The sequence below is a fragment of the Papilio polytes genome, unplaced genomic scaffold, assembly GCF_000836215.1.
Source record: "Papilio polytes unplaced genomic scaffold, Ppol_1.0 DF823934.1, whole genome shotgun sequence".
Taxonomy (NCBI): Eukaryota; Metazoa; Arthropoda; class Insecta; order Lepidoptera; family Papilionidae; genus Papilio; species Papilio polytes.
In genome coordinates this window covers 2018349-2046070 of record NW_013525270.1, presented here as the reverse complement: position 1 = coordinate 2046070, position 27722 = coordinate 2018349, and the positions used below count along the sequence as shown (strand labels likewise).

Here is a 27722-nt window from a genome sequence, read left to right as displayed (position 1 = left end):
CAGTATTATTGGCAATTGCGGAACTTCTAATCTGGTTTATTGCCTAGATTAGATTTATACTTCCTTTCCACAACTTTTAATAGGTATAATAAAATGAAATTTCAACTCTGTTACACGCACATATTGGATAAAGAATAGATATTTAAACTTAAGAAATAATGGGGACAAAATTACAATAACGTCATAAATATTTCAACATAACATTTTGATAACTCTTAAACTGTTTGGAACACTGATATGATGATAACAAATTGATAGATAGGTAATTAGGTAGTAATTATTTAACACCTGGTTGATATTACTGCAAAGTATTAAAATAATCACATTCTCACTAGATAAAAATTATAAGCAATAGGATTTGCAATCTATATAGATAAATAAAAAAATAAATGCATTTTTATAAATTATGCTTTAATTTGTACTCCATGAATATTTTATGTTAGATAAAATATACATCTAAACAACCACACATTTTTAAAATGACGTAAGATCTTTCTTTTTATAACAATATTCTTAAAATTAATATAACTAAATGTACACAGAAAACTCTATACTATTTAAACCTAAATATGATACAGAATTTAGTCTTTTCACACTAAAAAAACACTGCACAAAAAAATAATTACTCTTAATATCTCTATGACAAAACTTTATCTCCTTCAGGTACAAACGTAGGATTAGCAGCAACAGTCTTTCTATCCGGTGCCGATGATATAGTTTCTTTATCCAAATCCTTTTTATCTACAGTTTTCACAGCCTTGGAGCCTGTAACATGCCAATATTTCAAAATTAGACAACAAAATATCCTTCAAATAAGACACCTGTAATTCAAAAAGTATCTAAAGCTTTTCGTTTTTAAAATTTAATACCCAAAGATTTTTTTAGTTATCCGGTCCATTATCAGAAGTTATTAAAATATCTGTGTGATAAATTAATTTGGAAACTAGTTACCTGGACTTAGAAAAGTTTTGACGAGGATTCCGAATGGAGCGTCAATGATTACTGTAGCCAGGAATGCCAATATAAATGTAAGGAAGAAGAATCCGAAAAAGTTGAACATCTGCAAAAAAACAAAAATTTTTTATATTTCGATAAACAGAACAAGGTATTATCTTATCAGGTTTAATCGCTTTAATTGAAATACTTCTCTTCAAGGGAACTGCAATAACAATGTGCAAGCTATGTCTGTTGTCAACCAATAGGTTGCGAATTTTATTGCATTGTAGATTTTTCAAATGAACAAACTTGGGCTTGACAACACAAACTATAATATACTATTACTACTGGCATTACCACTACTACTGCTACAAAGATTACTAGCTTCCGAAGACTATTATTAGTTATAAATCGTATTCTCTTTCAACCTTGCTATCTTATCCATCAAATATAAATTGTTTAAAATTGGTTAGAAATTAAGGCGTAAGTTAAGTAACCAAAGCCTAGTTAAACTAAAACTAAGATGTAAACACTTACCGTACTTGATACTGTGAAATATACTGGAGCTAATCTAGAATTGTAATATGCCACCATAACTGAAAAGTGAATAATGTACATAGCGTACGACAAGCGAGCTGGCAGTTTCCATACATGTAGAGATAAGAACCAGTTAATTGGACCTGTAATAAAATGAAAAATATCGTCGTAAATACAAATCAAAAGGAAAGGAGAACTGTAAGAAAAGAGATATATGGAAGAGACTACAATTTTCAAATATGAGGTAAGTGACTCATGGAGCAACATTAAAAAAAAACATGTTTACAAAACCTAATAAAGTAATATGTACCTCCATATCCTTTAACACAGGCGAAAATGATCCAACCCAAGCCCACTCCCCACAAGGGCCTCACAAAGGAGTTGATAAAACTGTCAGCGGTCTGGTTGTCCCAATCCAACTGCATGTTGATATATAGGATGTAAAATATAGCACCGAACATAGATAGGCAGAAGAACCAAAACATCATTGCGATCACCTGAGGGGAAAACATTTTACAAACATCCTATAAAATAAGTTTTTAAACTAAACTATATGTAAAATTATATACAAAAAACTGAGGTCATAAACGACGACGACGAAAAAATTAACTGTCGGTTGAAAATTTAAAGGGTAATTTTAAAGAAGTTTGATAACGATTAAAGGATTTTAAAATATCTGAAAAGAACATGACAACAGCTAATGATAATAATACTGTTATTAATAAATATGATAATAACGATGCTGATAATAAAGGATTTTTTATAAATACCATTGTTGATGTCAGTTTCTTGTCTTTCCATGAAGATATTATATAGCCAAAAATCATTCCAACAAAAAATGGAGGTGCTCGCGTTAGTAGATTTATATAGTAATATGTAAAGTAATCATCACCTTCTCCAGGACGGCTGCAATATTATAATTTTAAATAGAGTTTTCACAAGTATGAAGTATATCAGTTCCCAAATCATACTAATATTATAATTGTGAAAGTTTAGCTGGATGAATGGATGGATGGATGGATGTCTGTAAGAGTTTGTAGCCTAAACGGATCTCGATGAAATTTAGTATAGATGTAGAGGATAGTCTGGAAGAACAAATAGGCGACTCATTTTCGTTTTTTTTTAATTCCACGCGGATGGAATCGCGGGCGAAAGCTAGTTCTTTATAAAAAGCCAACTTACTAAAACTCTGAATGAAAACTAATTTTATGAATATTGTGAATGCCAAAGTTTACATGAATGTTTGTTAGAGTTTCTAACCTAAACTGCTGAACGTATCTCAACGAAATGCGTCATCGATGTAGAGGATAGTCTAAAAGATTACATATGCTGCTCACATTTTTTTTTAACTCTACGCGGACCCAGTCTTGGACAAAATCTAGTATTTCATAAATTAGATTGCTAGCTACTCTATCCTAATTATTGCTAAAGCAATTTTTAAAAATAAATTGATGAATAATGAAAACCTTTTTTTAAATACTCGTATAGAAAAAAAATCTGGATATTTTGAACGATTTTTTTTATTAAAATATGAAATGTGCGTGTTACGTTATTGTGAGTTTCTATAACAATTTCGACCATCTCGTGGCCAGATCATATGCTCCCCCACAGAGCCGAGCCTAGCCTAAATCTATGCCATTAAAATTCCTCGAGGAATTCCTTTATCCTATTATAATTAAATTCTCAACGCTACATCACTTATCAAATTGCTTTATCGATAGGTAGTTACAATTTGTTAATATAATACAAACAAATCTTACACTTAAAGGATTATGATATGAATCGGCTTTTGAACACTACCTAAAGTCCAGTAGCTCGTATAAGCATATTTGAACTTGTTTTGATAGATATCTAAATCGACACCGTTTATCTATTTGCATATGATTTTTTTCCACTATGTCGTAATTGTAACAAGCTTATTTATAAGTACGTTCTACATGGTAATGACACTAATAATATAAATGAGAAAGTTTAGGTGGATAGATGTTTGTTAGAGTTTGTTGCCTAAACTGGTCAACTGATATCAATGAAATTTGGTATAGATGTAGATGATAGTCTTAGAGTACACATTGCCAGCTTGCTTTTATTTTCAATTCCACGCAAACCGAGTCCCGGATGAAACTAGTCTTACAAATGTAAATATCTGATTAAAATGATATTACTTACTTAGGAGATATTATTCCAGATTGGAACTCGTTCATGAAGATGTAAAGAGTAGCGGAAATGAGGGATGCCATTAAACCAGAGGTCAACGCCGCCCACGCGGCTGTCTTTCTTGAACTCAAGACCCAATAAAGAATTATCGGCGATATAATATGTAACTGAATGTCAAGAGATAGATACCAAGATACTCCAACGCACTGAAACAAATCAAGCTAATGTTATGAATGCGATCTTTAGTTGGATGTTTATTATTTCATGATCTCTGAACAGGCTTAATGATTCTCGATAGACTAATAACTAACTTCGAAATCACTTGAAATATTTTATGATATGATGATGCCTAAAATCATTAATCACTCGATTGCAGTACTCTGCTGACTCGTTTGCTTGTATTCATAAAACAAATGAATTCCCTCACTAGGGCCATTCTCGATCCCATTTACGCAGGTTCCTGTTCTTCTTTTGTTTTTTAATAAAATGGATAACTTACAAGATTAATAGGATTCACAAAGTTCTGTATGTGCAGTAGAGTCGACCACCAGTATTGTCTACATCTGAGCACATTTTGCGCCGGGCCTATCCACAATGGGCCGTCCGACACGTAGTTGAATAGTGATGCTTCAAATAGAACCATTGCAGCGAGTATAGGAAACAAGCGCAGGACTCGGTGTAAATAGAACATGTGTAATGTTCGGATGAGTTTTCCTGAAAGTAAAAAACTTATATTTGATATTAACATCACATCAAATGGATACAAGTGGATTAGCGTTTTTGAAATATTAAGCTTGCGTATTTATGCTCTGCAGTAAGTCTTCTATAACGTCGGGGATTTTTTTCTACCATAATGATTGTTTTATGTAAACAATTTTTATTCAGAAAGTAAGGTTTTTTATTTTTAATATAATGACCCGCTTTTATGTAATCCGCTTACCAATAAAATCTTTGTATTTGTATTTGTATCTAGGAACTCAATAAGACTTTAATCACCGTTATAAAACATACGTGACACCAAACTTTTCTTACGTCTATCGATTATTTGATAACGTATACAATATTTGAATAAAAGATAACAAAAATTGTTGGGAAAAACACATTTAAATCTCATTCAATGTTAATTTGTTGAGGAAATTCTGATTGGAATTTTACTACTTGATTATTTCATATCTAAGAAAACAATTGAGGACAATTTCGCCTATGACGTAAAAATAGTAATTATTCTATGTTATGCAGATTAGATTTATTTGATTGTAGAATAAATATTTGATTGATTGAACAAAAATATGATAAGAAAAAGCTGATCTGATACCCAGCTAGACAGAAATTGTTATTGTTATTAAGTCAAGATAAGTCAATGCCTAATTAAGAATATAAGAATATTGATCACCTTTCCCACAGGCATTATGGTCCATATTACATCAGACTTCCCTTGTGCTAGCATAAATGGACATCTCCGCATTACAGATTCGAAGACAGTATGAAGAAAAACAGATTTCCGCTCTTTAGAATAATCAAGGTAATCTATTTGAAATCTACATGAGTAGCAAATAATTTTGGTAAAGGCACTTAATCAAAAGTACTCCAGCCAAGTTTGGATACGTCAATAGCTAGGAACTACACAGGCCTCGAACTCTTCTTACCATTATCTCAAATACCGTAAAAGCCATTTAAATATTTGCACGTAATTAATATTTGATTTCAATTACGATTACAGTGATAAGAGTAATTAGCATTTTTTGTTTACAGATTCCGCGAGATAAGTATGCAAGCAATGCATTTTTTCATAAGTGATTATTTACGATAAATTTATACGTGTTCTATTATTTTGAAATATTTCAATATTCTGTAAGATGCGAATACTGGTCAAGGTTTAATATTTCCGCTAAAATAAATTAGTCTTACCTCCGGTTAATTTTCCTGCTGTAGAATAAACGAGTAAGAGGCCACTGAGAAGGAAGAACGTATCTACTGTCATATGACCAGCCGTCATCCAAATCGCGTTTGGTGAAATTGACCACTGAAATGGGTAAAATGATATTCAATATTAACTAAATAGAATTTAATGAAAAACATATAGAAAAAATATATTTCCAGTCAACATTTTTATCCAAAACAGGTGATAATTATCATTTAAGAAGCGTGATACATGACGTAAGACATACGGTTATATCATCGGTGGTTGATAGTATCAAAATATTCAGTGTTTTTGATTAAAGGAATTAAATCACAAATAGATAAGTTCTGTAGAGTAGAAAACATTGCTATTTACGAAATGAGAAAAGAGTGAATGTAGATACAATATTTAAACAGTAGAAAATAGGAGAGAGGAGATTACTTAGTTGGAAGACAAAACAGTTTTAAGTACTTATAATATGTATAGCTCACCTGAAACACTTCAAGAGGATTCTCGTGTATTGGTATTGCGTAAAATGCGTGGCCTAAGATCACCCATATCATTGCCAAGGATCTTATCCCGTCAATACAATCCAATGAGTTAGGTACAGGTTTGAACGTTATAAGGCGTCTGGTATTTGTATACATTGAACAACAGAAGTATAGAGAATTGACAGTCCTTTTATCTGCGAAAAAAACAAATAGTTACTTTTTGAAAAATGCAATATATTTTAGACAATATGAGATCAATATGATACGAAAAAGATAAAAAATGTGCTTTGAACGAAATAGATAGTAAAACAGAAAAGATATAAGTTAAACTAGAGAAGAATACTTTGCAGAACAAATATAATTGTTTTGAAAATAAACGTACCTTTTACAAGAACTTTAGAATAATAGATATCGTAGCTCGTACTCAAAATAGTTAATAATCCGATTGTTGAAAATATAGCCCTGGAAATAAAAAATAAACATGAATTAAAGAACAATATTTGGTGATAGCAAAAAAAAATCTTCGAAATAAACTTACACAGCGACGTAATCAACTGGAGCCCATAGTTTATCATTAGGAAGCCGACAGAAGTCTTCCTTGTAATCGATACCAACATCAGTTAAATTGCCTATAATAGTATTTATAACTTCAGGAGTGGTGCAAGGCGCTGGTATACATATCGCTAGAGTTAATTCCAAATCAGACAATGGATTTCCTGGCCCCATACGGCTAAAAAGGTAAATAAAATAATAATATAAATCAAAACTTGTTTTACAAACACTAGCGAAGTTTATACAGTTAAGCTAGTGATGATTGAGGTATCAACATTGCTCAATTTGTCCCAAATATGGTGCACTATCAGTAGCAACGTCTAGTTCGATCTGAGCGTGAATATAAAGATCTAGAAACGATGCTGAAATTAGAGGTATCATGTGCCTAGGAACCTCGACAAAAGGCGTCGATGAACATCTTGGTGTTCCCGCTGCTCGTTTGTCCCTTCTCTTAAAAAAATGTCTCAGATGTGGGAGATGTCTCATTTACTTTTACTTTCTATGCTCTTCAACAATTAAGTAAAAAAGCAAGCAAAATTCATAAATAGTGTTACCTGTTAACATCATAATCTGGACTGTACGGTAATTTCAAACTAGAATTGAGTATTCGCATTCGTGTGTGATTTACATTTTTCATTATTCTTGTAACATCTTCAATAGTATCGAGGTTAAAATGATACGGTTCGGTGGAAATGTCCTCTTTATTTGTTTTCAGTAAATCAATGTCCCCGAGTGATACTTTCAATGAACAATATTTCCCTTGAATGTCCATTTCATTAACGTTTTCTTTTATTTTCAAACATTGGTAGTAACTTCCCAAGTGGATTAGATTTCCCAATAATATACCTTGTGGTATTCGTAGACCGGCATCAAGAACTGCAAATGTATTAAGATAAAAGAAAACTTAAATTAATCTACGTTTAAGGATTGTTAAGAGGAAAATGAACCGGATTAATAAGGAGGAAGAAAATATATTTTTTTTTTGGAATGGTTAGTTTATAAACTTATACGAAAGTCAAATCTTACTTATTAAATTGTAATAAACATATTTTTTTTTAAACAGAATGACCACATTCACATCCACGTTACCATTAATTAATTAATTAGACGATTCATTGAGTTAGATTAATTTTAAAAGAGAATCTAGTAAATCTGTCAATAAATATGAGTACTTACATCGGGCCTGTAACAATGTACTGTTGTTTCTTATATATTGTATTTGTTGTTGACATAATTCTGGATCCAAAACATCCCTGTAAAGATCCTGATCGAATGGATGGTATTTTACATCTTGATTTAAATGTTTCCTCGATTGGCCAACAACTAAATGCGCACTTGTTATTACAATCAAAAGGAATTTCAATTCCATTTTTGATTAACGTGAGTACAGTGTGTTAACTGGTTGTTACTTAATTAACACATGATAATAAAATATCGAACGTGTATTAAGCAATGAGATTTTATTTAAAAGACAGATTCCTTATCTTATCATTGCGCTGTAAATACGTAGATTATTATAAATTGTATTTTTATTTTGCTTCATATCGTGGCTATATGATAATTGGTTTCTCTTTGTAATTCAGATTTCTTACTAACACGTGGGTAATTTAACATTCGCTAGATAAAAAAATAATAAGTGAAGATATGCCCTCAGATGCGTTGTTATGAGGTTCAATATTATACACGTTGACTTATCTCGACAGCAAAAAATATATATTTTTTTAAAAGATGTCTTTGATAATGGTTTTTGAAAATAGGTATAGACTTCCGTCAATTTTTAATAGGTACACTAACTTTTAAAAAAAAACAAATAATTTAAATGTCAAAAAATAAGATTTTAACTAAACCATTTCTTTCCGATTTAAAACTGAATGTTTAAATTTCATTTTAAAAATTACGTAATTGAAGTGGTTGTTTTGTTAACTAAAAGCAATTTGTTACACAAATAAGAAAATGTCTCCAGGTTGCTTACGGAGGGAATCCACAAGGTCGTGTGCACAGAATTGGACAAATATTTGTCATTTTGTGTACTTAGAGCTAGTATTTTATCAAGCTCTGTTCGTATTTAAAATAAACAATTACTTTGGCAAAATTACTGTATGTGAGGATTTAAATAATTTATAATCTTCTAAAAAAATAAGTTTTATATTTTTCCACATGTTTTATTCAATCACAAAATATCCTATTGCTGTTTTATTTTATATTATTTTTACATACGAGGAAAACTAAACATGCTTTTTGTTACTTTTGAAAAGAGATTTACTATGATAGAAAATGATAACTTCTAAAATCTGTGTTAATTATTTATACATATATTTTTTTTTTAGGTAAATTTCTAATATCTGTTATTAAAGAGAGGAAAATCTAAATCTTTGTCTAGCATCATGTAACGTGATTTCATTTTATTACATACACGTGTCAGATCTTTAATACTAAGCAAGAAATCTTACAACACTAAGTAACTGAATAGTTAAGGAATGCTGTACACGTTTCGCGCTGTTGTATTTGCGTCAGACGGTGAATGAGCTAAAACGAGCAAGACCGACTTCCTCAATTGCATTTCAGTTTCGCTTTACAAATCCACAAACATATTCACTTCACACCGTGTATACTATTAAGTCACGTTGTCTCTTAGTAATGATATCAAGTATAGGGTGCGCAGTGTTCAAAGTGCGAAGGAGATAGCATGAGGGGAGAAAGAGAGGGAATAGTTATAATGATGAACTCGTATTCGATCAAGTGAAGAAAATTATTCGAATTATCAAGTGTTGATACTAAAATAGATGTATTATGATTCACTTAGCAATAATTTTCTACATAAATAAATACTTAATTATTGCACTTGAATACACTTGATATGCGATTTATGTGTAATTACTGAACTGATAATTTACATCCGAATTACTAATTTTATTCACGAGAATACTATTTGAAAATATTATTTTACAAATTCTGAGTTAACATGATACATTTTTTCTTTTTTTTTCTGGTAGTTCTAGTAGTTTCTATTATTTACAGTTTTCATATTTATTTTATCAATTAATTTGAAAGTTACTAATTTAAGGGTCTGTCCCACAGCTTAAAAATGACGTCATTATCAGATAAGGTAACAAAATCCGATATTTCCATCATATATTTTACATATTGGATAGTTATCAGACTTAACAATTTGGTGGGACAGGCTCTTATGTGTTTCATAAAAACAGTGCAATTTGGAACTGACTACTGGATGTTTTGCTTCTCTTCGATTTGCATGCACATAAATGATTTTTCGTACAATTGTAATTTTAAAATGTTTGTAATAAAGGAAGTTTTTTTTTTATCCCCCGAGGGGGCCCTAGTAGCACCTGCTGCCTTTGCTGAAGCAGCAACCTTGGTACCTAAATATACCTAATAAAGGAAGTTACTAATAAACGTATACGCAGGTAGTAAATATTCCAGAAATAAATAATGCTCTTGTCAAGTAAAATTTGTTATCCTAAGAATCGATGACTAACAGTTCTTGTCAACAATTAAATTACATAATTATTAAGGAAGATAAGACAAGACACTTGAGATCTTCACCGAGATATTAACAATGCTTTTATATAAGACATAGTGTTGACAGATATTAAACGAGTCATACGACTAACTTTTTTAAAATAGAAATTAATAATTACCTTCAATAATTAATAAATACGCATTAACCGTGGAGTTTTGAACCTTACTATTAATAATTTTTTATGTAACATGTCCAAATTAGTTTTAATTTTGTTAGTTGTTGAAGTTAGTGTATGCAATGGTATTGCCTCAAATAATGTGAATATAAATGTATCAAATTACCCTTTTGATAGAAAGCTTTACCAAGATGTATTGGATTCTGAGTTATGTCAAAGACAGTTGCAATATTTGACAGGAAACAATACTGGCTTAATGTTCCGATGTAAGTATTATAGACTAAGATCCCGTTGTTATCCAAATTCATACAATTATGAAGTAAATTCACGAAATGTCTGTATCCTTGTTACAAACTCCGATGGTTGTATTTTAATGTCCATCTTATAATGGAAGTTAATACAAATATATTAAAAAAAACAATAGAAATTTGCCCGAATTAGTTATATTTTTTAATGAATTTAGCTATTTTAATTTTATTAATATTAGAAGTTTATCTATAGAATACTGTTTTTTGGACTGATTTCAATATCAAATGTTAATGTTATGCAATAATTTTCAAATTCAGAGTTAAATTGTGTAGATAGAAACATGTAGTGATAAGTCCATTTTGATATATTTATAAAAATTCACAAAAGGCAAGTTATTTACAGAGTTCCATTAAAACAATGTAGAAATTGCTGTGAAGTCATATCTTACTTCTTACTAATCTTACTAATATTATAAATGCGAAAGTTTAGATGGATGTATGGATGGACGGATGTTTGTTAGCGTTTGTAGCATAAACGGCTCGACGGATCTACATGAAATTTGGCACAGGTTTAGAGCACAGTCTGGAAGAACTCATAGGCTACTATTTATCCCGGGATAAGTTACGGTTCCCGTGGGATTCATTAATATAGTTTTTTAATGTTTACTCGATCATTCTGCAACGGTTCAACATTTCTTATTGAAATTTGGCACAGATGTAAAACAAAGTTTGGAGTACACATGTGATAAGCTTCACTCCCGAAGTGTCCGGTTCCCGAGGGATACGTAGCTTTTTGTTATTTATATAGTTCGTATGTTTTCTAGTACCACGCGGACGAAGTCGCGGGCAACAGCTCGTTAATATTATAAACGCGAAAGTTTAGGTAGATGTATGGATGTTTGTTAGAGTTTGTAGCGTAAACGGCTAAACGGATTTCGAAGAAATTTGGTATAGATGTTGAAGAGAGTCTGGAAAGACACATAGGCTGCAGACTGTTTTTTTTTTAAATTCCACGCGGACGTAGTCGCGGGCGAAAGCTAGTTGTTTATAAAGATCGGTGTATAACAGGAAAAACTAATTATAATCTCACTATTTACGCAATGAAATATTAATTTGTCTAATCTTATATCAGATTAGAAGCCAATACCATTTTCACCACATTTTCACTATCAACAGATTTAATGGATATATCCGTGATCGCAGATTGTCGCAAAGTGTGATTTTTATCACCAAAATATTACATGATAATATTCAAATTCAACAAAAGGGCAATCCTTGCAACAGTCTATACTGTTATCTCTGCAAAAATTGTTTTGAATAAAAAAAAAAACTATAATTTTCTATGACGCTTGAAATAATCAAATTGACTGAAGTATTTCTAATTAGAACAATTAACTTCTATACGATTTCATTAGATTCTAAAACAAATAATTTGTAAATCTTTAGTACAGTATCTGGAGTTTGATTTGGCACGCCAGACAGAGAAGTTCGCTTACTCTCCACATGCCAACTTAAACTCTGCTTCTGGCAGACTCGTAGATAATCTTTGTCATCCTATTTTTTTAGTTCAGGATGCCAGTGCAAGACTACCTAGAGGAATATTACAAGGCAATTTGGTGGACTTAGGCAATTTTCATCAATGCCTAAACATAAACGAAGATGCAGATAATATGCATATTAAAGGAAAATATTGTATGACAAGAGTATTGGCGGATGATAATTCCCAAATGCTTAATTTCCTATCGGATTGGCCGTCTGGTGATATAAATAAAAGAATAGATAAGATGACGACTGACCGGGTTAAAGAGTATCTAAAACTGGAACGCAGCTTTCGACCAATATTTGGAATGCCTGAACGTAATATAAGGTAAATGTTTCGCGTTAGGTTAGGCAAGGTTAGGTACGGATTAAAACGATATTAATAACTTATCAGATTAAGTCCAACACGATTATGGAAACGAAAATGCTCAGATATTCTATTAAATTTGGCATTTTTTTTGTTAATTAACAATATCGTTATCTGTCTGTTAATGCAAATAGTAATCACAGATACTTAGACGTTAGGATGAGTTTTCAGTATACCAACTGTGATGTGTTTTTGTTTTCTTTTTAGGGTTGGTGCAGATAATCCTATGTCACTTGTGCAATCAGGATTTGCCATGTGTATACCAGCATCTTGCACAACGGAGGAAGCGTTAACGGCATTTTTCTTTAACTTCACCGGAACCGGAATTACTTTGAATGAAGATTTTTGCCGCCTCCCAAATGACAAGCCATGGGTACCAGCAGATTATATTGCGATGTAATTTCCAATTATTACCTTTTGGTTGATTATTGCCAAATATGTTTTAAACGCAATTTATTTTTTAGAGTTGTATTTTCAACTATTGGACTGCTTGTCATATTTAGTACGATCTACGATATTTGGATGACGTTACTTCTAAAAAAAGGTTTTTATTCTTAGTATTTTTATTTATCACTAGCTTTCGCCAGCAACTCCGTTCACGTTGTATTAAAAAAACCTAGTAGCTTATGTGTTCTTCCAGACTGTCATCTACATTTATGCCAAATTTCATTGAAATCTGTTCACCAATTTAGGCTACAAACTCTAACAAACAACCATCCATCCATCTAAACTTTCACATTTATAATATTATTATGAAAGTATGAATTATGAAGTACGATATTAGAAAAAATAATTTAGCTACTGTGAAGATAAAAATATTAAGCATATCAAAAAGTAGAAATACGATAATCAAGGCATTAAATCTCTGTTTGTCGAAGCAATCGGTTTTGCGTAAAATCAATATTTTCAAAGCTATCTTTAGGTTAATGTTCTTGTCGCACGGTTATTGATGAACTTAACGATACATTGAATACTGTTCGTGCTTGACTGCCTGACTAAATTCAATATTTATTTTAAAAATATACCATTTCAATATATCAACGTGATGTGATTTCAAAACTAGTACATTAACTAGCTGTTCCCGTGCGGCTTCATCCGCATGGAATTATGAAAATTTTGTTAATATATTGATAGCAAATGTCAAAATGACATGACATGACAGTACTTGGCAACCTTGCTTCCTTGATGTTGGCAGCAACTTATGGTCTATTTCCCACATTAGGGTTTTTATTTAAAATATTTACCCCCTAAGTTTAATGGCGTGAAAATATATGGCCTAAAGCGTGACGTAAGTGTGGGGCTTTTTATTAAAAAAAGAACTATTCAAAAATATGCTGTAATTGCTGACATCTTAGGCAACAAAGAAGTGTGTGTTTACGCTTTATTATAATAGTAAAGATTATGATGGGCAAGTAATCCACTGTTGAACTTTAGACCTTTAGTAGTCTATAATATGGAAGCAATTCGATACGTATCTCATGAAATTGATTAACAATCTAGTCTTGGTTGACTGCACTTAATAAGGTCAGCAAGAGGTCAATAATAGTGGCTATCTTAGTATACAATCAAATTAACTCACACGTTTTAATAAAAGATGATGTAATATTTATTTGTTTTTCAGATTCTAAAGATGTGAGCGTCTTATATAGTTCGTTCTCTGTATATACCAATGGCCGACGCTTGCTTACATTCAAGTCTGGTCCCAATTCATTAAACTGCATTGATGGTATCAGAGCTTTAGCAATGTTCTGGGTCATCGCTGGCCATACTATTTTTTCTGTAGCTTACTGCATCAATAGAATCGACGGTCTGCTTGTATGTATATGTCTTATTACAGCTAGTTCTTTATTATTACATTATGAGTATAACAATAGTTTAATGAGAAATATTTTCATATGTTCCAGTGGGTACTATCAAAGAAGGCGTTCTGGATCACATCTGCGCCTATTACTGTTGACACGTTTTTCATGTTAAGCGGTCTTCTTGTCGTTTATACTACCGCAGGAAAATTAAATAATGGTAAACTACATAGCGTTGTAATCAGAATATAGAAATAGTAATGCTAAGTCGACGGTCCAATCTAAAATACTTTTATCTCGTTTACAGTTCAACTAATAAAAAATCTGCCACTTTTCTATCTGAGTCGCCTTCTCCGGATGTTCCCGGTCCTCGCTGCCGTGATCTTGTATTTAGTGTCATTCCACAACCGCATTGCGGACGGTCCTAACTGGAATGCACCAGCGATGAACGTGCTCACTTGCAGGCAGTATTGGTGGTCCGCACTATTGCATATACAGAATTGGTACAATCCCAAGGCTATGGTAAGTGCAGCATTTCTACATTTGTGAAATGTATAATTTGAAATCTACGTATATATCATGATAATCATCAGAATATTACGATCTCGCAATGTACCTAATAAATGAAGACATGCTCTTTTCGGGTTACTATTGAAGTTCCTTTGCATTATCGTCTACTTTTTCTAATGTATCTTCAAAAGCTAAGATCGCATCTATGGTCTTTAGATTTAATACAATTATTTGCTTAACTTCTAAGTATTGCAATTTTTAAGATATCAATTGATTATGATTCATTTATTTAAACAACAAATATTAAACGATAAGGGCTTTAAGTGATCAATTTATTGATATGTTTATTTTATTGTTAGTATCTAATTAGATACTGATATCTTAAAGTATCCATCATAGTAATCTTGTCATGTTATTAATATCTTGGTCACATAATTTTCTGTCATTTGTCGTTATAAGATCCGGTTTCTTTTGGATTGTATCATCTTTGATATTGTATCATTGCTAGCGAAATATTATAAGAATGTGAAAATAATAACAAGAATACCTACATCGAATATAAGCTAGACACAGTGCATTTGTTGTTGAAAGGTCTAAAGGGCTGGAATTTGGGTTACCAAAAGTTAGTTGCACTTAACTAGGAATTTTTGAACAAATACATTGACAGTGACAGACTTGAATAGCTGCGTTATTTTATACGATAGTTTTAATTGTTATTAATCTGTTTATAATAAAATTAATTTCAGTGTCTTGCTGAGACCTGGTATCTATCTGTTGATGTTCAGTTGCACATATTGTCACCGATCATATTGTACTGGGTGTTAACTGGCAAAAAACTCTGGGCGTGGAGTGCATTAACTCTTGGTTTATTATCATCTCTCGCTGCTGCTACTGCATATAATTTTGTTAAAAACTTTCAATCGGGGTCATTTTCACAAAAGTGAGTACATTCAATATTCTATTAACAACTAAATGTTTTATACTTTCTTGTTTTTATATTTTTATTTATTTCAATTCTATTATTTTTATTTCAGCGCTGATGAAATACAAAAATACCAAATCTACTATTACACGAATACTTTAACTCGCGCATCGCCTTTCTTCGTGGGAATGATATTCGGTTACATATTACATCTATGGAAAGGAAGACCATTACAAGTCAATAAGGTATATAAGTCTTCAGCACTTATTCCCGTGTCAATTTTTTGTAAGAAAAATATCACAGTTTGATTGATTTTGATTAATTTAAAAACTGACCAATCAACGAAAATTACCACTAATTTTTATTCGATAACCATTGAATCTATAAAAAGATTTACTTTACAGATAATAACTAGCATTACTTGGTTATGTGCACTGTCACTTCTCGGGCTCGTAGTATACTGCGCACGATTGAATGTCGACCAAGACTGGGACAATCAGTTGGTGGACAACATTTTAAATTCCTTCATGAGACCCGCTTGGGCTTTAGGACTTGGATGGGTGATCTTGGCTTGTGTGAAAGGTCACGGAGGTAATTATTGTATAATGGAGCAACAATAAAGCGAGTGGTAAATGTTAATGAACAGCTTGCTTCTTTTGCTAAAGGAGGCAGCAAAGCAAGTTGAAAGTCCCATTTGCAATAGGACATAATTTCTGCAGTGTCACCTAACTATCGTGTTTGACATAATCTCTACCTTTTTACTTTTTGATTATAAAAACTTTTCTTTATAACTCTAAAGTTTCTTGTAACTGTTCCAGAGTGGTATTTTTATACTGTTTGTGAGGTGTAAATTGTTTTCATGCTTTAATTTATCTAAAATTCTATATGTTGTCCCCAGGTCCAATAAACTGGTTCCTATGTCTTGATGTATGGAAGTTGCCGGCACGTTTATCATACGCGATGTATTTAATACATTTAACTGTAATCACTACAAAGTATTCGGCAGCTAGTCTACAAAATTACTTTTCTGTAGAAAATCTGGTAAGTATTCAATTTATTTGAGTAACTAATAGTTATTCAATGTCGGGTTTCTTATTAATTGCGTGGCAAAAGGGAAAATTAAATACTTATAAATAAATGAACAGAATTGTACTAAAGTCAGATCCTAAGTATAAATCTTTAAAACATTTAAAAAGTTGCTTAAAAGGTTGAGGTTGGGTTATCGTCTTATATTTTAAGTTTATTGCTAATAGCATTGACTTAAACGCTAAACTAATCTTGTCTTTGTCAGTGGTAGTGCCCGCTTCAACATCTTAGCACGAATGGGCCGGCACGCCCGGTGTAATACCACGACCACATAGAAGATAGGCGTAAAATGGAAGCAATTCCGTGTTTCGTTTGATGAGGGTGGTGCAATTGCGGATGTCTATGGGCAGCGGTCGCTTCGCCATTTTGGCGTATTCAGGTGGCCGCTTGCTCGTTTGCCACCTTATGTTATAAAAAAAGCTGTTTTTCTGTTTACAATATTTTTGCAGATATTTGACATAACAACATTCTTGATCATTACGATGATGGTTGCATTCGTGGTGACCTTGGTCATTGATGCACCATTCACTACATTATTCAAACTTCTTCTGTCTAAAGGTATGTGTGAACGTATATAAATAGGAAAGAGTAGGTTATTTTTATATTTGAAGTATACCGATTTCTATTTTCTGTCCCTACAAAAATGTAACTCATTAATTTTACTGTTTTTGCAGATTTTACGACAAAAACACAAAAAACAGCAGTTTTAAAAGAAGTATCAGATACAGATCCGAATGTAACGGATCAATAAGTTGAAACAACTTCGAAGAAATTGTAGAAAACTAAATAAATCTGTATTAATTTTAATACAAAAGTCAATTTTAAAAAAAAGCTATTTGAAAAAAAAAATCAATATGAAATGCTGTGTGTAAGAGGATATGCTTAACCCTTAAATGCATATTGTTGCCAAAAGTCTAAAACAAAAGTATAGTTTTTATTGAAACCAAGATTTTTTTTTTCCCTTATTCTGTGGCTCAAAACCTATACTGAAATGTTTATTTCATAATTAAATAAAAAATCACGCATATAAGAGTTAAGAAGAGAGTAGGTTCAGATATGATGGCTGATAAAGAGGTATGGAGGAGCAGCACATGTGCCGACCCTCTATAGAGACAAAGCGGTTGAAGAATTCAATAAAGAAAAAGAAAAACAATAATTTACATTTTTTGATAATCTATACTAATGTTGTAATGAGAAAAGATTTTTATGTTTTTGGATTTTTTATGTATTTAAAAAACTCAATTACTGGGCCGATTTCAAAAACTCTGTCACCATTAAAAAGCTAAGTTATTACAGAGTAACGTAGGCTATATTTTGTTAATTTTCACGTGGACAAAGTGTGGAGCAGTAGCCAGTAAACTATTATTTGATATAGAATAAAAGTTATTTAGTAAATGTATGCTGTTTGTAGATTTTAAGTGTTAGTGGAGGAGTGTCTAACCGCACCGGCAAAGTACTTCCACAATGATGCAATTAAACTAAGCAAGCACGTTACACTGCGTTCATAACAGCTGCTACTGCTGGAAAATCTTGGAAAGTTGCCATTTTACTGACGATAACTTTGTATTGCTTTTATTAAACACTTTATATTTTTTTAATATCAGTATCTATACTTCTATACTATTATAATAAAGCGTAAACACACACTTCTTTGTTGCCTAAGATGTCATCAATCACAGCATATTTTTGAATAACTCTTTTTTTAATACGAAGCCCTTAACTTACGTCGCGCTTTAGGCTATATATTTTCACGCCGTTAAAATTAGGGGTAAATATTTTGGATAAACTCTAATGTGTTAAAGAGACCATAAGTTGTTGCCAACATCAAGGAAGCAAGGTTGCCATAGTTTGACATCATGTCGGTTTTTTGACATTTGCAATTGATGATTTGACAAATGTGAACAATAAAATAAAAATATTATAATCTTATGCGGATGAAGTCGTACAAGAACAGCTAGTCAGTCATAAAAATTCAAGATAGCAGCTATCTTTGATGGTCATACACTTCTTCATTACCTTGATCTTATACTGGTCTTTTAATGCCTTTCATAGTATAGCCAATACTTTCGCCTTCCATGATCTTTTCCAAAGTAACATTCGATTAGATCTTTGATTGAAAACTTATTTAAGTTTGATTGAAAGAAATTACTAAAAGCAAGATACAAGCAGCTTAATAGAGGTAATTTTTTATTATTTAATTAAAGTTATTCACTATCTTGTTTTTTCGTTTCGGAAGCTTATTAGAAAAAGTAATTTCCACGAGGTAACTTTACTTGAACGTTTCCCACCACTAATATTTAGTTAAGTTTTAAGCTAAAAGTTGAATGGTTGCGCAGAGCCAATATAGCTCAGTAGGAATGAATATTTGAATCGCTTGAAAGGAAAAAAATATATTTTCAGTATTTTAAGTCAGTATATTTTGCATTAGTAAATTATTATTTATGTTGAAATTGTTTCATAATGTAACCTAAATTTGGCGTCTTAATTTAGGTGAAGTTAATTTTTAAGTTAATTTGTATTCCTCTGTAATGTCAATTTGAATTTGCAATATTTTGGTATCACTAGATTTTGTACGTCGCCAGCTCGCTCTGTCCTGGGCTCTGCGTTTTGTATCGGACCTTGACAGCCCGATTGCCCTCTGCCCCACTTTGGGGACATAGGACAAGAAGAGAGAAGAGAGGGATCTGTCTACGACTTCGTCAACGCGAAATTAAAAAGATCTATTAATACTTTTAAAAGATACGTAACAAACATTCGTTCATCCAAGCTTTCCATTTATAAAATTACTATGGAGTATGATAGACATCTTAAAATAGTAGTTGTATTTTAAATAAATACAAGGAAGTTACAGGAACCGCATCAAGGAATTCGTTGTTTCCTATTAAACTATTCGCATTTTGTTTAATTAAAGGTCACCTTTTTTTAAAAAATCTTCTTTTTCTATTACAAAAATAAGATACACTATTTTTATTGTATAATATTTGAATTTGATTCCTTTTAAATGATTAGTCTAACCTTTGAAGACAAACTAACCTTGATGAAAACAGTACGTTTGCTCTGAAAACATCTCAAAGCAACTAATAAATTCAATTTTCGTATACATTCCGTTGTTTTCGAGATTGTTCATATTTCTAGTCGTAAATCATTCTCTAGAGATGACGAATAAATCATTTTAGGTCACGTTTCAATCTGATACTATAGAGAAATATTTTCCTACTGAAAAATGTCTAACCCAATTCAATTACAAAAAATAATGATGCATATTGTGAATTTAAATATATGAATACTAGCTTTCGCCCGCGATTCCGCCTCCGTAGAATTAAAAAAATGACTAGCCTATGTGTCCTTCCAGACCCTCCTCTATATCTATGCCAAATTTCATTGAGATCCCTTCAGCCGTTTAGGCTACAAACTCCAACAAACATCCATCCACCCATCTAAACTTTTGTATTTATAATATTAGTAAGAAGTAAAAAGTAAGGTGTAGATTAACTACAGTATGAATACTAACTAATCTACCATACATTTCTATCGGCCGTTATTACCTATATTTACTTCCTTTTTACGCATTACCACTTCATTCGAGCATTTCCTTCATATGTGGAAAATAAATGGTGTTGTTTATTGATAAATATTAAGGAAAAGCCTTACAAAAATTAAGAAAATCGTAACTTTTACGAGTAAGTAAAAATGATAAGCAGTCCGCACGTGAGGAGACTCTTAAGCAAAGGGTTGTGGAGGATACACTCCCATACTCCCATGTGTAATTGCCGTATTTCTAACAAAAATGTTTTCGCGTATTTCTACGTGTACAAATTTGCAAGATACGTGAGATGTTGCAAAGTATAAGATGAACTAAGCGTGAATAAATAAAAGGTAAAATGTGTTTTGATCCAACAAGGACAGACAAGTATTAAAAATTGTAATTCATAGTTACATTAAACATGTCACGGCTTAATCAAAATAAAATAAATTGAAGTCTATTCGAATTTTTCGTCCACAAATGATTTAAATATTTTTAACATGCAAGTTTATTGGATTATTTACTTTATGTGTTGTAATTACTTCTGTATAAAATAAAATAAAATTTGATTTAAGTAAAACATAGTATGAGAGTTTTCATCGACTTTTGTGTTTTCAAAGTGGATTTCTTTGGTCGATTGCGCGGCGACACCTGCCCGTTAATTTATCGGTAAAAGTTAGAACTCACTGCGGTTTGAAATCGACGTAATCGTCGCCGCTCTGTTTCAATGACTGGAGTCCGAGCTCGTCGTTTTGTGATCGATCGACCGATTTAACAAAGAATCAGTGAGCATTTCATGAAAGAATTTATTTCTATTATTTTTAATCGGTACAAGCTTCATCATTTATTTTGAATAGGGTTTTCTACGACGATTTACTTTTATTCAATTTAATTTATATTTTTAACTGACAAAAAAGATGACAATACTGCAAAGAGATTGATATGTTACTAACCTTACTTCTTACTAAATAAATAAATGCGAAAGTTTACATGGATGGATGTTTGTTAGAGTTTGTAGATTAAACAGGTGAACGGATCTATATAATATTTGTCATAGATGTAGAGGATAGTATGGAAGAACACATAGTATACTTCCTTTTTTTTAATTTCACTTATAAAGAGTTGCCGGCGATAACTAGCAAAGTTCTAAAAATGTTATGTTCTTATGGAGAAAAGACCGACCACCTTGCCTTTTCACGCTCTAGACTTAAGAGCTTCAATTTGGATCGTCCTTAAATTTATTTTATTTGTGTGGAGTTCAAGCTTCCATTGTGAGGGTATATCAAATAGTCCCTAAATTCTAGCCTGGCCGGATACGCTGTACGCAAAGTTAGGCAACTAATGGACGTTGAGACATCTCTAACGGCGCACTTTGCTAACTCTAATAAAGTTAGATCTTACTGTCTAGTTCTCCGACAAAGCTTCTGCCAAATGTTAACATAAAAAGTAAACATATTCTATTTCAACAATGAAATATATTCAACACAGTTTTTATTACGTTGTGTTCTAAGTTTTAGATTGTTCGTTTTATTATTTTCTTAACTTATAATTCACATGAAACATTAAAATCGTAACTGTGAATTTACAGTTTTAGATAAATATTATTTGAATAAAAATATTACATTTGTGACTTCAATAATGATATTTACGGCGAAAGTCTGCAAGAGATAGGGACAATTTTAGTGAGAAACTACATCTAAGAAAATGAAAGTATGAAACTTTTTCAAATAAATTATTTAGGTATCTCATTTATAACAAAGGACGAAAGTAAATGATTGTGTCTGTGCGTGAGAAGAATGTAAGAAATTGTTATTGGACGCGATTTATACTAACAGACACCTACAATATTTTTTTTATATTTTATAATATAAATAAAATGGCTTAAATATTACAACCACGTGGTAGTATAATTTTATCATCATCAACCCGCTCTACGTAGGGTCAGCAGAGTATGTCCTGCTATTCCATACATCTCTATCAACCGCGATATATGAATTCAAACCCTTCTTAAGTATATCTTTCACACAATCCATCCACACTTTTTATGGCCTTCCTCTACCTTTGTAGACGTGTATATTCAATTTATTTTACGTGGTATAAATTAATAAAATAAAATGTAAATACATCTCTGGCATACCCAAATAAAGGCAAGAAGTAATAATAAAATAAATACTACCGTTCATATTTCCCTTAATTTGCGAATAATATTGAATCCTGTTAATAAATGCTATCGTAAATAAACAGTGCTGTGTGTTCTTACTGATAACTTGGTAAATTTAAATTTATACCAAATCTCAGGCAACCGGTCAACAACAATAATTTAGACTCGTCTATTAATATTTTGTCGACAGACAAAATTTATTGCCTTTGTTATGTTGCCTATTACTTGAAATTTATTTAAAAAACATACGATATTTTTGTAAAAAAACATTTGCAAAAATGTAGGTATTGTTATTATTTGATAACCAAAACTATCAAAAAAGGACGAATTAAAAGGGAACCCCTTTCTGCCTACGATACGTTACATATACACAATTAGTAATTAAATACAATATACTCTGTTAAAAATACTAATCATGAATATAAAAAACAGCCAAAAAACAGTCCAACGGAAACTCTAAACAAAATCCGGACTTGTTGTTTCCGAAACAATGTTGTTCCCTGTGATATATAGTTGTAGTACGGAAATTAAAAAAACTTAATAGTAACGTGTCCATAGACGAAAATAACAAACATTGTAAACAAAAATTGTAATGTGTAAATAATACAAATAAAAATCTCATGCGTCTCCTTATTCTACGTCCGTAGGATCAGCAATTTAAAATCTTACAATTAGGAGTTATTTCTAAATTGTGATAATAAATCATCTTACTTATTCTTGGCAAAATAAATGTTGATATATATTTTAATTATTAGGAAGCATTGATTTCACATTATAAATACGAACAACTGTAAAGAGGTTATATCAGGAATAAAAGGTCCTATCTTAAATTTGAGGGAAAAAAAATCGACAACTCTGTGTGTTCTACATTTTTCTAAAATTCAGTATTTTTACGAGTATGTTCTTAAAATTCAACAATGAATATTGATTTTAACAATGTAAATACTGCACTCGAGTGTACGCCGTTATGTATATACTTCATAAACTATAATAAACAGTGCTTTAAAAGAGCAAAAATCTCTTGATATATGGCGCGGAATTTATGAATGTTAGGTGCATAAATCAAATATCATATCAGAGTAAAGCCCGTTGAACTGCTGTGGTTAATATGAATTTTAATAGAAATCTACCGCAGAATAATCCACAAACAAATAACAGACGAGCGACTGTATAAAGAATTTTTGTTACATTCAATGTTAAAATTTACACGAATGAAAAATGCCTTTAACATTGTGGTTTAAGATATTTATTTCTCTAAGAATATACAATTCGCTTAACGAGAAACATTTTTTTTTTTACGTTTACAATTTACATCAGTAGTCTAGTTTATTATCATTTACATTAGGATTTTATTTTCTTTACAAAATTTTTTAATTTTAACATTTGCACAAATAAATAAAATTCTAGACTTTGCATAGACATGTTTTAATAAAATCGTGTTAATTAAAAATTTACTTACAATGTTAACATAATAACGTTAACATCGACGTTAACGACTGTTATCGCGTCACATTACATTATTATTTTATGAACATTAATTAATAATAACACTTTTTAAACTACTTAACTACTTACTTAGTCGCACAACAATTGCTTTGCATATTGTAATAATTCAGCTAATAACTGGAAATGCAATTAAAATAAATAGTGAAATTAAATATTGTTTTTAACGTAACGCTATTCACATTAATACCTTACTCCTTACTTTCTTAATTTTTATATTATAAATGCGAAAGTTTAGATGGATGAATGTTAGTGTTTGTAGCCTAAACGGCTAAACGGATTTCATTAAAATTTGGTACAAATGTAGAGGTTAGTCTGGAAGAACACACCGTCTACACAATTTTTTTAATTCCACGCAGACATCCCGGTCGAAAGCTAGTAAAATAATAATGAACAATTGTAAAATTAGGAGTCATGAAGATATTTTTGTTTCACGTATTTTCTGTTTTCATTCTGTTATGAGATTTACTTAACATGAGTGTTCATATTTATTGTCTTACCATAAATCCTTCAGCAAAGTTTGAGATATTAATCAAACAGCTTTTCGTTCTCAGACGCTGTGGAAAAACTTTCCGACTAAAATGAATAAATTGTAACAGTTCGAAAATCATTGTGTATAGAAATTCTAACTAAATGAGAAGTTTCTAGACGAATAAATTATAATTCATTAATGGAATATTTTTAACTTTGTATTCAACCAAAAAAATATATTACGAACGTTAAATAAATTATTGGAGCTGTATGACGACGCACGTTTAATCTGAAATGTTTTAAGATCTTCATGCCTAATTTTAGATGGGTATTATTTGGTACTTATTCTGTACTAGATGTTGCTCGCGACTTCGTTCGCGAATTAAAAAATAGTACAAAATATAGCATACGCTACTCAGTGATAATGTACTTTTTTAATAGTGAATAAATTTAATTTGACCCAGTAATTTTTGATTTATTTCAATACATACAAAAATACAAATCGTTCCTCTTTATAATATCAGTATAGATTGGTTGTTGTTTTTATGGGTGTTTAGATAGTATTACGATCATTTCTGTTTTTTATTTGATTGAAAAATAACATTGAATAGTACCTAATTATTTTGTGAAAGTGTTGCTCTTTGTTTCTACGAAATGAGTTTTATTCACATGGTTCGTTGATTTTGTTTCAAAATGAGAACATTACATTAAATCTGTATAATGGTAAGTGATTTATGTAGCCTCCAGTACGCCGACTTACGTTTACGCTTCTTAAACAAAGCTTTGTGAAATTTATAATGCCTTTCCTCCATGACGGGGTCGGACTATAATTATGTAGCAATTTAAACGCCTAAACAATTTTACTAATTATTTACTGCCTGAAACAGGATTTGAACCTATAAAATATGTGATTTTTATATAACAAAAATGACTGTTAAATCTAATTTTAATTTAAATCTGCGAGGAGCAAAATTTAGGAAATAATAAGTTGTTCATTATTTGTATTAATGCAAGCAAGCGCCTGATGTAATTGAGCGGCAAAATAACAAGACCCTTTTTTTCTCTTGTCATTAATTATGAACTTAAGTGAGCTTTTATACCGTTTCTTGAGCTTATTTACGTTGCTTTATGAATATTGAAGTGGATGATGTTATAATAATGGCATCTCCGTCTTACAAAACCTCTCAAAGAAATCTTCATATAAATTATATTTTTTTTTATCTACATGCCGTATATAGACATACCGTAAGGCAATAAATTAATAAAGAGATATAAAATTTATTACTAAAACGTAAAATTTAATAAAACATAATGTTAAAATATAAAAAAAACTAACTCGTTGTCACGTCGTCGCGTATGAGATACTTTCTAAGAACACGCTATATTATAAAATCGAGTCCGAAAATTAATGAAATCTACATATGTCAGGTTTACATTTATAATATGTTTATAAATACCAAAGCATAAGAATAGATTTTAGTTCTAACCATAATTTAAAACATCCTGCGAGTTCTATAGAATTCTTAACAATCGTAGATAAACTTATGTCTTAACTAGCTACTGCCCGCGACTTCGTCCACGCAATATTAAGATAAAACTAGATTATAATATGTCCGTCTATGGTAGCTACCCTTCAGTGAAAGTCCGGTTGAAATTGGCCCATCCATTTCAGAGATTACCGGCTTGAGGACAGACAGACAAAAAAAAATGAGGTTTTGGTTATCAGCAACGCAAATACATCATCATTCCGAAATCTGGAATTTTTCTTTTGATATTACAAACAGACACTACAATTTAGATGTATAGATATAATTAAAGGGAGTTGGAACTCAGAACAATGTGCCGATACCTTCTATACAAAGTTTATTGATTTGGTGTTAACTTAGTAGACTTATCTGGAATGTTAACACAATGCGTGTTTGTTCTGAACTTTGTATTCATTGATGACGTCACAAGATAATAATCACGGTATTTATTTGTTTTTTTGATAACAATTTTAAGATACCTAATCAGTACAGTCTACAAAGTATGTACGATTACGATTGTGATAAAACTTTAGAGTCGTGTTCTTTGAACTATTTTGTCTGTTTACCGACGGTAGCCATACTATTAACTACTGGCAATTTTAATGTAATTTGCTTATCACATTAAATACATCTTATCCAATATTGTAGAGAGGAAAGATTTTTGGATTTATTGTAATAACTCAAAAACTACTGGACCGATTTTAAAAATTCTGTCACCGTTAGAAAGATAATGCATTTTTTATTATTTTTTAATTTCACGCAGATGAATTCGCGAGCAACAGCTAGTTACTAATATTATAAAGAAGAAAGATTTGTTGTTATATTCAGAAATAACTCACAAACTACGTCCGATTGCAATAATTCTTTCATCATTAAAGAGCGATGTTATCACTGAATAGCATAGGCTTTATTTTTAAATTTCCCGTGGACGAAGTCGCGAGCAACAGCTAGATTGTAATATATTAACAATGTATATGTTCACAAACTTCAATATGGATTCACAGACCATTGAATAGGCAACGTTACATTGTATACGTTCGTGTTAACTCCATTTATTGAGACACAAGTTTATCTTTGCTCGTTACAAATTCGAAACAACGCAAGGGAACGCTTTAAAGTTGTATGAACTAACAGATTCTAGTGATTGGAATATTGTAAGACCTTCGCATTGTATACATTGTTTTACTTACATATGTATTTTGTATATATGTTTATGTATTGAATTCGTTGTATGGAGAATAAAGCTCTTCTATGAGAGTATTATATGCTTTAAATCGAAGATTTATGCATAGTAAAAATTCGTATTTTTATAATATTCGTGTGTCATGATCGAGGATAATTGAAGTCCGTGGTCTCTGCCTACTCCTCTTGACAGGTGTGAGACATGTTATTGAAGTTATATAATTTATATATCTTAGTTATTGGATTATGTTTCAAAGTATAGATCATCAAAACAAATATACAGAAGAAATGATTTTCACAATTTTGATACATCAACTGTATGTACTTTTACTTAAAATTTTTACGCAAATAACTGGAATAGTTTTACTTAAAAGGTTATGAATTATTGAGTGAACAGAGAATGTTATGAGGTTATGTCAGCTTTGTTGTGGTCTCACCGCGGGTGAGCAAATATTTTTATTACAGTTTCCTTTAATATAAAGGAAATACACGTAATTTTAAATATCGTACTAGTTAGTGATTACTAAAAAGAAATCTTTATATTATTTTATCTAAGAGATGCAGAAAAAAAATCCCTTTAATTTTATGGTCTTACCACTTTATATGTGGATTTGCTCTTTATTCTTATTTTTTAGTTTTAAACATTACGGTCCATATTA

General features: G+C 31.1%; 2 protein-coding genes across 2 annotated transcripts; one reads left to right on the top strand and one right to left on the bottom strand.

Moving 5' to 3' along the window:
• Positions 1–470: 470 nt before the first annotated feature.
• On the bottom strand, positions 471–7997 carry LOC106102041 (nose resistant to fluoxetine protein 6-like). Its single transcript, XM_013281438.1, has 13 exons — positions 7747–7997; positions 7125–7446; positions 6557–6748; positions 6401–6480; positions 6019–6212; positions 5536–5650; positions 4127–4341; positions 3640–3833; positions 2244–2379; positions 1784–1970; positions 1474–1616; positions 952–1060; positions 471–765 (listed from the first exon to the last, which is right to left on the bottom strand). The coding sequence occupies exons 1-13, from the start codon at positions 7937–7939 to the stop codon at positions 638–640; spliced, it is 2208 nt and encodes a 735-aa protein (XP_013136892.1). The 5' UTR covers positions 7940–7997; the 3' UTR covers positions 471–637.
• Positions 7998–10020: 2023 nt separating this feature from the next.
• LOC106101974 (nose resistant to fluoxetine protein 6-like) lies at positions 10021–17456 on the top strand. The gene is made up of 14 exons (XM_013281366.1): positions 10021–10033; positions 10328–10492; positions 12041–12341; positions 12588–12776; positions 12845–12924; positions 14002–14195; positions 14285–14399; positions 14487–14701; positions 15436–15629; positions 15727–15856; positions 16016–16202; positions 16510–16652; positions 17147–17255; positions 17372–17456. Exons 1-14 carry the CDS (start codon positions 10021–10023, stop codon positions 17446–17448), a joined length of 2112 nt encoding a protein of 703 aa, XP_013136820.1. The 3' UTR covers positions 17449–17456.
• The last annotated feature ends 10266 nt before the right edge of the window (positions 17457–27722 follow it).

What these genes read in the sequence shown, in the direction of transcription:
- LOC106102041 (XM_013281438.1), bottom strand. Translation starts at nt 7,939, where the DNA reads ATGGAATTGAAATTCCTTTTGATTGTAATAACAAGTGCGCATTTAGTT. An exon ending in CCAGATTATGATGTTAACAG is followed by an intron (nt 6,749 to 7,124) that starts GTAACACTATTT and finishes TTACCTTTTTAG; the next exon opens with CCGTATGGGGCCAGGAAATC. An exon ending in CCAGTTGATTACGTCGCTGT is followed by an intron (nt 6,481 to 6,556) that starts GTAAGTTTATTT and finishes TTTTATTTCCAG; the next exon opens with GGCTATATTTTCAACAATCG.
- LOC106101974 (XM_013281366.1), top strand. An exon ending in CCAGCAGATTATATTGCGAT is followed by an intron (nt 12,777 to 12,844) that starts GTAATTTCCAAT and finishes TTTATTTTTTAG; the next exon opens with AGTTGTATTTTCAACTATTG. An exon ending in ACTTTTCTGTAGAAAATCTG is followed by an intron (nt 16,653 to 17,146) that starts GTAAGTATTCAA and finishes ATATTTTTGCAG; the next exon opens with ATATTTGACATAACAACATT.